The 12,014-nt window shown below is 34.8% G+C and overlaps 1 protein-coding gene across 2 annotated transcripts in view; it reads left to right on the top strand.

Moving 5' to 3' along the window:
- The window catches only part of LOC110029790 (cell morphogenesis protein PAG1), a 62,841-nt gene that overhangs the window by 15,161 nt on the left and 35,666 nt on the right, over positions 1–12,014 (top strand). For both annotated transcript variants that reach the window (XM_020732237.1, XM_020732227.1), the window contains exons 2-5: positions 1,911–2,029; positions 8,144–8,189; positions 9,089–9,161; positions 9,261–9,318. In XM_020732237.1, the coding sequence (XP_020587896.1) occupies positions 1,911–2,029; positions 8,144–8,189; positions 9,089–9,161; positions 9,261–9,318 (296 nt within the window). The remainder of the gene's footprint in view (positions 1–1,910; positions 2,030–8,143; positions 8,190–9,088; positions 9,162–9,260; positions 9,319–12,014) is intronic.

Raw genomic sequence — 12,014 nt, 5'->3', positions numbered from 1 at the left:
ATATACTCAATCTTTTAATCTCTTAATTTTAATACATTTGCCTTTAATTTTTTCTAATTGTTCTAATTTTTTATTTATTTCAACAGATGTCTCACTGATTAGAGCTATGCAATTTTTAAATAGTATTTTCCAAGACTTGTCACTTTGAATATTCTTTGAAGAATCTTTATAGTCATTACAATTATATATGGCTTTAATGCTAAAACTTGATGTATTTTTGCTGTATTTAAAACTTTTTGATCATTCCATAACTTTTTTACTATTAATCAATGTTCAATCTTACTCATCTTTAATGGCTTTAGTGTACCTTTGACACATTACCTTTCTTTTTTAAAGTGTAACATATTGATTCTCATGATTCTTGATCATGCTGTCATGACCAATAAGAATCATATGACAATTTTTTTTGCTCTTGATAGTTTTTTATTACTTGTTCTAGAACAAAAATTATTTCCATAGTAGATATTTTTTGTATAAAACTAAATTGACTATATGAATTTATTGTAATTTCTAAGTCTATGTTGTATTCACCTCTCATATAGTGTCTCGTGAGTTTAATTCCATTGTATTAGCGAAATCTTCATTTTTTTTTTGGTTAAATATTGGTACTTATTAATTTTTTTATTTGATTTTTTGACTCTCTCAGATCTCAAAATTTCATTGAAAATATTTATTACCCAACCACAATGATAGTCTTATCTTTCTCCAAATCTCAATAGAGAACTGATATGGACTTGAAGTTCTATTTTTATGAATCTTCAACACTGTATTTTCTATTTTGGATTGTATATGATATGCTTCATTATTTTATTTATTATGTATTTTTTTAATATTTTTAAAACTCCAATTTAATAATATATCAAAATAGCATTTCCTTCTTTTATAAATTTTAAAGTAAGATTCCTTAATTTTTGCTTTTAGTGCTTATAGTTTGATTGAAGTCTCTAAATCTCTTACCTTTTATTTTAACTATTTTATATTTCTTATACTCTACTTACTCAATATTAATTATATTATATATATTATCAAAAGATGGCACTCTTGCCTTATTCTGTCTTTTTAAAATATTTTTTTTATTTTCTTGTAATCATTATAAGCCAAGTATTATTTAATTATTGTCACTCTTTAAAATACATTTCTTTTCATTAGCAACCTTTGTTCGTTCTAATTCTGTTCAGAAGCTCTTTACTAGTGTATAATTTATTATTACTCCCCTAAAACTTTCAGTTTATTATTTTGATGCAACTAATCTTCTCATCTCACATGACTCTCTTTGCAATCTATCTTGGAAGATTTTGATGTAATTTTATTTATGGCCGGCATATACTGAACCAAAGATGTCGTTAGAGATTGTTTTTAATTTCTAAGGCAGAAAGGATGAAAATAATTGGAAAAAAAAAAAGAAGACATTAAGTTTATTATTACTTACTCTTTTGTGCGTCTACCTTCCATATTAGTAATTATAAAGTAAAAGGAAGATTGCTTTTTTTAATGGAAGTACGGAACAAATTAAGGTTAGAAAGGGTGACTGCTTTCTGTTCTTAGTACATGAGGTGAGGTAACTTTTTATCTATGCATTGGTTCAGAAAGTAGAACTTTGTATCTTTTTATAGTACAAGGCTTTTGTGGCTGTGGTGCCACCTCAAAACTATCTTTTTATAGTATGCATGCCAAACTTTTGTTTCATTTCCCGTGCATTTAGCATGTATTCTGATTTCTAAATGATATTTTATTGTTAATTATGTCATTTGGTACGGGAAGGCATCTGATGCTCCTTTATAACATAAATATTTTTGTGCTTTGATTGTCTCTTTTTTGTTCACGCATTCATATGGATGTATTAGTTATTTCTTTTTCCAAACGACATTTTTGTTACGGGAAGTTACATACTATCATGCTAAACATTTCAGGATGGTCAATATCTTCGTCCTTCCGACCCAGCCTATGAGCAAGTATTGGATTCATTGGCTATGGTTGCTCGGCATACACCTGTGCCTCTTTTGGAAGCTCTTTTAAGATGGAGGGAAAGGTAATTGCTTATGATTATGTTCTTTTCATTTAATCTGCTTAATATGCTACATATATAATTGCTTATGACTATGCTCTTTTCATTTAATTTAATCTGCTTAATATGCTGCATATTTAATTGCTTCTGATTATGTCCTTTTCATATAATCTCTTTAAGATGATGCATATTGAGTTTTATGGCTTTTGGCTTATGTTGCAACTAATAAAATTTATTTGCTTGATTTGAAGATTTTGTTGAATGCCTTCAAATCATTTGTTAAGGTGAGGAACTTCTATATGTTAGTATGTGAACTTTTATATGATCATTTTCTCTCTTTTAAAGTATTTAGACCATCTCTTTTATGGTAATTTGGAAGGCGTCTTCCTTGATTTGTCTCAGAATGGATGTAAATCGGAACGTTTGGTTTATAATGGCTGAGTCTTAAGATAATTTTTTTTTTGTTTTCCATTGTGGTGAGGTGTATGCACATGTATAACAAAGGGTACACAATGCTTCTATTTCATGAATGATAAATTAGTGTCAAAGGATCATGAAAGGGAAGGCTCTAGAAGTTTTTATCTTAAGCATAATTTTATGATTAGATAATGAAATGAACATGCATGAATCAATTATAAGGAGCTAGCAAATTAAATTAAAAAAAAAAAACTATAATTAAAGATAAAATGCTGATAAAGGAGGTATCATCCATCTGATAGCGGAGTGTATTTATGAAAAGTTCTAATTTGTAGCGTCTAAGTTGTAGCCTAATAAATCTTGGATATTGACAATAAATTTTTTTCTTATTTTTTCCCCCTTCTGGAGATCATGCTTTGAAACCTTTCATCTACTTGGACTTCTGTACTATGTAAACTACCATCTATGATGCTCATAAACTGTGGCATTGATGTTCTTAACAATAGGAAGGTTATGAATGGCTGTGTCATTTGAAGGATTTGTATTAATACCCTTCGATGTAGATGAGATGATGATATCCTCCTAAGGGCTTAGTACAAAAATCAGAGGCTTTGATAGCCCTTAGTACAAAAATCTGGAGCTTATTTCAAAATCTATGGTCATGCATGAACTAAAGAAGGCAGAATTGTATCCACTTTGTGTGAAAATTGATTTGTTCCTGCCGTAATTTTGTTGAGCCTTCTTCAGAGTGATCGATACGTCCCGTCGTGACTTCCGCAAGACAGAAGCACTGCTCTCGTGTTGAGTCGAGGGTACCGCTAAGATGGAAGCACTGCTCTCGTTTTGAGTCGAGGGTACCGCTAAGATGGAAGCACTGCTCGAGTTGTGTCGAGGGTTTCCGTTGCGATAGATGCACCGCTCGGGGGATTGATACTTGGTTCCAGCCGACGGATCTTGTTCCAACCAGCTGAAGCTCCCTTCAACAGACTATTGGATTGACTGGCGGCTGTTTCCAGCCGCCGAAATTCTTATCCAGTCTCTGGAATACCTTTCCAACCACCGGATCTCCGTTTTTTATGCCCTTTCCAGCTGCTAGAATCCCTTTCCAGCCGCCGAATCTCTGTTATTTCGTCTCTAATCAAGGATCTCTCTATGTTTTGACAACTCAACATTACTTTTGACTCAGTTGGAACCATGGAGGATTCTTCCACCATTGAGCTTTCTCTCGACAATGTACTTGAGTCCACCGGAGGGTCGACATCGATCTCAATCTCTCCACAGATTGGAGGAACGGAAAACCACACAAATTTCTTAATCACCACCCACAAACTGAACGGATCTAAATTCTCCAATGGATCCAAGCCTTGTTCTTATTCGTCAAGGGATGCAGGAAATTCAGCTATCTCACCAGAATGATTCGTAAACCTCCTAAAACTGACCCAACATATGAAACGTGGGAAGTGGAGAATTCTATGATCAAGTCATGGCGGATTAACTCCATGGAGACTATAATTGGCCGTTCATATATGTTTCTTCCTTCTGCCAGAGCCTTATGGACTGCAGTGCGGGATACCCACTCTAATGTTGGGAACTTTAGCTAACTTTCTGAGGTTTTCAAGAAGATCCGCGAGGCAAAATAGGGATCAAGGACCGTGACCCAATACTACAATGATTTGGTGGCCTTATGGATGAAATGCGATCTCTACTATGATTACTTGTGGGAATCTGCTATAGGCTTTTTCCTCTTTTAGAAAATTGTAGAAAAAGGTCGCATGTTTCAATTTCTGGCATACCTTTATAAAGGCCTTGATGAAGTCCGAAGCAGTATCCTTGGCTGGGATTCTCTCCTCTTGCTCTTGCTGCTTTCACAGAGATTCGACGCGAATACAATCAGAGACTTGTCATGCCCGACACTTTCACTTCAGTCATATCATCTGCCCTGGTCACTATTAGTACTCAACACTTGTCCATGCCATCTCATGCCACTGGCTCCACTTGTGATTACTGTCACAAACCCAACCACACTAGTGACAAATGTTAAAAACTTTATGAAAAACCAGCACACAAACTGTTAACCAAATTTTCCTCTATTAAGGGACTCGCTACAGCATCTGATTCTATTTTAGCTCAACCTACCTCCACTCGAAACACTCTAGAATCATCCAACACTCTTAAGAGTTAGATGAAACAATTAATCAAACTACTTGGATCCAGTCAGTTCTTTTTCGGTTTATCGACCTCCCATGTTCGTCAAGGTACCATTCCTATGACTCACTTCTTTTATCTCTTCTGAGCCTTGGATTATTATTTCTGGTGCCACGGATTACATGACTTGATGCCTCAAGCTTTCTCGTCATATCACCCCTGCTCAGGGAAATATATAGTTTAAATTGCTGATGACTCCACTAACTCTATTGTTGGTAAATGATAGGTTGTATTAACAACTGGTCTAACTTTAGAATCTGTGTTGCATATTCTCTTGTTGAAATATAACATGTTATTTGTTATTGAGCTGGCACATGACATGAATTGTGTTGCTCATTTTTCTCATGATGGTTGTCTCTTTCAGGATCGTCGTTTGGGAAGGATGATTGGAACTTTTAAGCGAGTTGCCGGGCTCTAATTCTTCCAAAAGAAAGACACGTGGAACGAGGACACTTCTCCCAGCAGTTGAAGTCTTTCTCAATTCACTGAATGTTTTATTATGCTGTCACATTATTGTTTGGGTCATCCCAGTTTTCAATATTTAAAACATTTGTATTCGTTGATGTTTACTAATAAAAATTTTGCTAGTTTCAAATGTGAGACTTGTCAATTAGCTAAATATCATCGCATTCCATATTCTCACTCTTACACGCCTTTCTCTCATTTTTCACTTATTCATAGTGATCTGTAAGGACCCTCTCGTACGCCCAACTATATTAATAAATGGTTGTTTATCACGCTTAAATGACGCGAGTCTATATCTTAAAGTATAAGTTTGAAGTTGCTGTCATCTTCAAAAACTTTCATTCTTTCATTTTAACCTAATTCAAAACGTCAATTTAGATCTTTCGTACCGATAATAGCCGTTCATTCTTTAACTCTATTTTAGGTGAACTCTTGGTAAGTAAGGACATTCTTTATCATAGCTCGTGTATGAAGACTCCCCAACAAAATGGGATAATCAAGAGAAAAAACCAACATCTCGAAGTGACTCACTTCATTATGTTTAAATCTAATGTCCCTAAAGGGTTTTAAATTGATGCCGTGCTTACTGCTATCTATCTCATCTATAGAGTCGCCAAAAAAATTCATAACTTCCGAACCCCTTTAGCCATCTCGATGTCTTGTTTCCCTACCAATCGGTTCTTCATCGATCTTGAACCCAAAATTTTTGGGTGCATGGTCTTTTTTTGGAACACAGCTCCGAGTTGTAGTAAGCTTGATCCCAGATCCATAAAAGGTCTTCTTTGGGTATTCTACCACTAAAAAAGGCTATCAGTGTTTTGATCTTACCACAAATAAATTCTATGTAAGTGCCGATGTCTCCTTCTTTGAAAATGGTTTTTACTTCCCTATCGCTGCCTCAAGTGAGGGGGAGTTTGATTTCTTGGACGCTATTCTTTATCCAATCTCGGTGGATATTTCTCCAACCATTATATCCAAGGAACCATCTGTCCTTGTGGATCTATCACCTACCAGTCAACCAAACGTCCTCCCATCCTCCGTGTCTATACTCGACGCACTCGTCCTGATAGTCCTACTATGGAGCCCGCTGCTTCCTTGTAAGGTGTGGAATCAACTCCAAGCAACATCCCCACAACTAACCCCACTCCGAATGAGGAGGTGAGCTCTCTTATCGATGTATGTAATCAGGCGTAGTCTTTTTATTCCATGGAAAATATATCTCTTTTCACAGTGTATGGTCGACCTACAAAGTTTTTGTTACTGCCTTGACGGATCATTACCTACTATCTACTATTTAAGAGTATTAGCTGACCCTTCATGGAACGCTGTAGTAATGGATAAGGTGAATGCCCTTCCGTGAAATCATACATGAGATGTTGTGGATCTTTCTTTGAGTAAGAAAGCAGTGGGGTGCCATTAGATTTTTAGCGTCAAGTTTAACTCTGATGGATCCTTTGAACACAACAAGGCACAATTAGTTGCCAAAGGTTATTCATAAACATACAAGGTTGATTATTAGGAGACATTTGCTCCAATTACTAAATTGAGCACATCCATGCCTTACTTTTTCTTGCTGCGAATCTGGATTGTCCCTTGCTTCAGTTAGATGTCGAGAATGCTTTCCTAAATGAGGATTTTACAGAGGAGGTGTAGATGTGCCTCCCTCCAGGCTTTAACTCTGTTTTTTCTAAGGGACAAGTGTGCAGACTGCGGAAGTCCCTATACAAACTGAAGCAATCCCTAGGGCTTGGTTCGCTAAATTCACAAAGGCAGTAATGGGTCATGGTTTTTTCAGGCCCAATTAGATCATGCTCTCTTCTTTCTGCATTCATCCAGTAGCAAAATTACTATCCTTATCATCTATGTTGATGATATCGTGCTCACAGGGGATGACCTACCGACATTGGAGTCCCTGAAAGGTATTTTTGTTACTTCATTTGAAATTAAAGACTTAAGATCACTCCAGTATTTCTTTAGCATGAAAGTTGCTCGGTCATCTCATGACATTTATCCGTCTCAACACAAATATGTCTTCATCTTTTGACAGAGAATAATCTACTCTTATGCAAACTAGTGACTGTTACAATGGATCTCAATGAGAAATTAGCTAATGATCTCAATGCTGTTCCGATGAATAAAACTCACTACCAACATATTATGGGGAAATCTATTGTTAATAATGTAACATTGTTCATAGGGCATAACTTTCTAGTCACGCAGCTTCATAAAATCTTCTCTAAAACTTTTGTTTTATTTCTTTTGGATTGAATGACATCTATAAAGGTCACTCGTTGTGATCGAACAAACTTTATTCTAGAACCTGATATGGTTATTTTATTTTAATTTTTCGTATTTGGATGCAATTAGTTGAAGAAATAACACGTATAAGATCAATTGAGGGCAAAATGCTTGTAAGAAAATGGCTTTATCATTTTGTATTATGAACACTAGGTTATCACGAAAGTTACCATTTACCCTTTTTCCACTTTATGATGAGGCATGCTTAATAATCAATGTGTTTACATGAGGACATACCTATGCTGGTGCGGATGTGCATGAAGTACAGTAAAAATACAAGGTGGGATTTGTAGAAGGTGGCGGGCCAGGGAAAATTCATAGCGTTGTAGAAGTTTAATTGATTAATTTTGTATGACAATGTTCTCGCAGTTAACTTGTATGGTTTTCTATTGGTTAATCGGAAAAATTCTTGCATTCAAGTCCTAGGTTTATACTTATGTATATAGGCATGTGCTTACCCCTGTGCTGAAATGGGGCAGTATGCAGAAGGTCAATGTGAAGGACAAACTAGGCTCTTTGTTCTGAAAAAAAGCTTTAGTTATAGGAGCGGGATGGTGATAATTAGACATGTTTATTTAAATCCAATGACCATTTTCCTAACTATTCTTGGTACCTCTCCGATTCATCATAGTTTGAAATTTCATGAATGGATGCTTAATGGAAATGCTAGTTTTTATCTTTCAAAATTATGTCAGCTGTCTGGATGACTGAAATATATATATGGCTAATTAAGTTTTACTGGTTGAGTTTCAGTGAATCTCCAAAAGGTGCAAATGATGCATCCACGTACCAAAAGAAGGTCATTACTTTTGTTTGTTGCTTCCTTATAATTTCATGTTGACTTGAAGGTGCAATTTCATGTTAATATTAATATTCCTTATTTATATTTGTTTAATTGTATATCTACAGTATAAAAAAAATGGTGGACGTATCATGCTAATTACACTTAAAAAATGTAATCTTTCATTAGTTTTTAAATATTTTTTTTTTAAGGCAATAAAGTTTACATAAATTTCATAATTGCCTACTCTTCTTCCTCTATGAACTGATAGGATGAATTTCTTCACAATCATTGTCTCACTTATTCTGGTAAACTATGAGGATTAATGGCGGAATTCTTTACTCACCTTGTAGTTCTGATAATTTTGTAAGGTTCTATGCTAATTCATTTGATTTAACTGAATTTTTAAAATTTTTTGCAATGTCTTTTTTAGTTGCAACACAGAAATGGTAGTTTGAATTCTATTAATTATATTTTAGTATAACTCTTTTATACTCTTCTATTGTGTCCTTTTCATTGGCTCACTTGAGAGAGAAGACATTGAAAAAAACACAGGTTGTAAGTGTAAAGAAGATGGAAGTTCAAATTATTTTCATTATTTTTTAGCTCCTCTTTCTTATTCATGTTTTTATTTGCATTTGACGTTATCATTTAAACTATCATGTACATATTATGTGAAACAAATTCCAAAATTCTTTTTTTAACCATTTTTTGTAGTTTGTCTTGTCTGAGTAATAGTTTGTGAAGTTTATCCTAGCTAGCAACAAATGTACTATTCTCCTGAATGTCCTATCTGCTATGAGACTTGATGTTAGAACCAACCCTTTGAGTTAAGGATGATTATTATTTGTGTAAAAGTTCCAAGCTTTAGAATGTATTCTAAAATTTTGCATTGCTCTTCTCATTTTATTGTACAGCTTGCAGTGGAGTGTATCTTTTGTTCAGCATGCATACCCTTTGTAGAGTGTTGCCCTCAGGAGGGAATCACAGGTTTCCTAGGCCTCCATTAAAATTTTTTCTATTTATTTTCGATAATACGCTGTTAGAGTATCTATTTTCTGTTTTTGATATTGCCTTTTTTCTTTTCAGAAAAACTTTGGTCTGGCCTAGAAAATTTTGTATTTGATTGGCTAATCAATGCGGACAGGTCAAATTTTTTGCCATGTTTTTTGAAGTTTTTGCTTTATGTACTTTAAGTAAAGTCTCTTTGATATTGTTCCGTGTTCCTTGTGTTAGTGCTTGTGATATTTGAATCTAGCTTATAGCAGTGTTTGTCTTTTAACTGAATTAAAAATTTCATGCACCTTAATTTGGTAACAGGCTAGATGTGGTTGATGTATATTATCTTGATTTAAACTAGCAGTTAACTATGTATTTGCTGAGTTTCCATGACATAATCATTGATCTGGTTACTCAACTTTTATCTGGTTATTCTAAAAGAACATTATTTGTCTATGTAGTTTGGTAGGTTTGATTAGGTTTATCTTCTATTTTATCTTGTTACTCTGTTAACTATGCACCTTGTAGTCTTCTTCATGCTTGTTCAAATAATCTAAATCTTATTTATATCACCTTCATGCTTGTTTTGAAAACGCCACTCTCCCATTTGTTTCGTGCGTTTGGAGAGCTTAATTGGAAACAGCGTATGGATTTCTTTAATAAACCCAGCCGCGGGATCGACCCCACAAACCGCGTTCGTTTCGTAACTTTTACCCCGCTGCCCTCGTCTCTCTCGCTTCCCCGCTGCCCTTGTCGCTCTCGCGAACCCTGGTTCGAGCTTCATGTTCGCAGAACGCAAATACAACGAAGCCGAACTACCACCACATTGGCCGCCGACGCCACTTCCCCTTCCATCCGCTTTGCTGAAAATTCTCTCAGTTCCAATCATCGAGGCGAGTTGTGTTCTCCTATATCGCGTGCCCTAGGTTGGGCAAAGCCTACTGTTGTTTCCTAGAAGAAGCTGATTAAGGAGTCTGGTTCTTGGTTTGTGGAAGCCCCTTCTCCGTTGGAAAATAAGACGGCGGTTGAGGCCGGAGCCGTGGTTGGAGTAAGCTTGCCACATCGAATTTTTTCGTTTTTTTGCGTTTAGTTTTGCTGTAATGGTGCTTCGCCCTTCATTTTGTTTTTCTTTCTTCTCTTATGCTGTTTACAATTGGTTTGTGTCTTCTGGAAGGCGAAGATGGTGGTCAACCTGCTTTATTTTTGTGCTTCAGACATGGTTGAGTTCTATTAAGAATAGGGTTCATTTGACTGCTTGTAAATGTAGAACTTGCTTTGGAATATGACAATTTCATTTTTCCTTTATTTTTTTTGTGAGATTGAAAGCATTACTCTTGTGGAGGAAATCCTTTCATTTGAAGAGAGTTCAATATGTTTGCAGTATTCAAAATCAGTTTTGATTTCTAACTGTATCGAAGTTAAATGATGGAATCTCAAAAATTGCTTATTCTTTCAGAACATGATTTATAAGCTCAAGTAACAAAATGAACCTTTATGCTGCTTCACATTTTGGGGAAGCTCTACTAGTCACCTGTTTGAAAATTTATTAAGAAGAATGAATTAAGAAATCAAAGAAATGTTATCAGAGACATTGATGAAATACAATAAAAACCATGGAGTTATCATGGAGTTAATTTTTTGTTGGAGGAGCCTTATAAGATCATCCTTGATTTTAGCTTGTACAATATAGATTATAGATGCTCACTCTTAAGTGAAGTGTATATTCTTTTTTTTTGTATTTTTATAAAGTGGGCTTTTGCTTCTAAAATATCAAATATATAACTATGAGAGCAATATTGCAAACAACACTACTTAACAGGGGCAAAATTATCATTTATCCAGAAACAACTGCAAATCAACTGCTTTCTAAATGCACAAACCAAACTGCCAGCCAGTTATTTCGGTTCAGCTGATTAGCAAATTATCTGGATTAGCTGCTTATTAGCAGATTATTGATAAACTGTAGCTCCCCCAAACAGACCCTAAGTGGGTAATCTATTTACTATGACGCCATTATATAACAGTTATAACTTAAGGTTGGTTGTTCTTTAATGATTATCCCAATGAGTTATGAGGCATGAAGCATACTAAATTGGGCGTGAACCTTTTGTTTGCCAAGGTTAGATCGAAGCCCTTTCTACAAATTTTAGTTTTTGAGATATTTATGGAATGTGCAACTCATTATTACTGGCAATAATTTTATGATTAGGTTGGATAAACAACCTTCATTGATAAAGTAGATCTTGGTCTATGTTTATTTGCGATGATGGAACCATAAGGTTTTGATTGGATTTGAGATTATTGATCTGCCATTTATTTTGGTACATGAACAATACACCTTTCGTTGTCCGATTCAAATTGCTATTATTAAAGTAAAGCATCCTATATCTTATAGACCAAACTTACCCAAAAGTTCTCTTGCGATCTAGAGTTAACGAATAATATGTGATTGTATCTGAAGCGAATTTCAAACCTGATTATAAAATTCTCCAAAGGTGAGTTTGCTTAATATTTTTTGATCTAATATTTATCATGCCTTTTGAAAGATCAATCCTGAATCACACGAATGTAATAGAGCTTGGTTGGGGGATTTAGAACCCACTGAAATCCTAGAAAGATAACAATTATGCAATTTTTTAACATTTTGTTAAAGTCAACTCAGTCCATTATCATCATTTTCTTATCATTCGCTTTGATCTAATAACAAGAAAGTTTTCACCTTCCAATTTAAATTTTTGCTATTAAAGTAATATCATGTTGCCTATAGACCAGTCGCATCTAATGTTTACTTTTATGACCAAGATGGATAATTAATATTAGAGGTATGTTCCTCTGGCAAACATC

This window comes from Phalaenopsis equestris, unplaced genomic scaffold, assembly GCF_001263595.1.
Source record: "Phalaenopsis equestris unplaced genomic scaffold, ASM126359v1 Scaffold000002, whole genome shotgun sequence".
NCBI classification, from domain to species: Eukaryota; Viridiplantae; Streptophyta; class Magnoliopsida; order Asparagales; family Orchidaceae; genus Phalaenopsis; species Phalaenopsis equestris.
The sequence above is the reverse complement of the archived record's forward strand: the minus strand, read 5'-3'. Positions and strand labels throughout refer to the sequence as shown.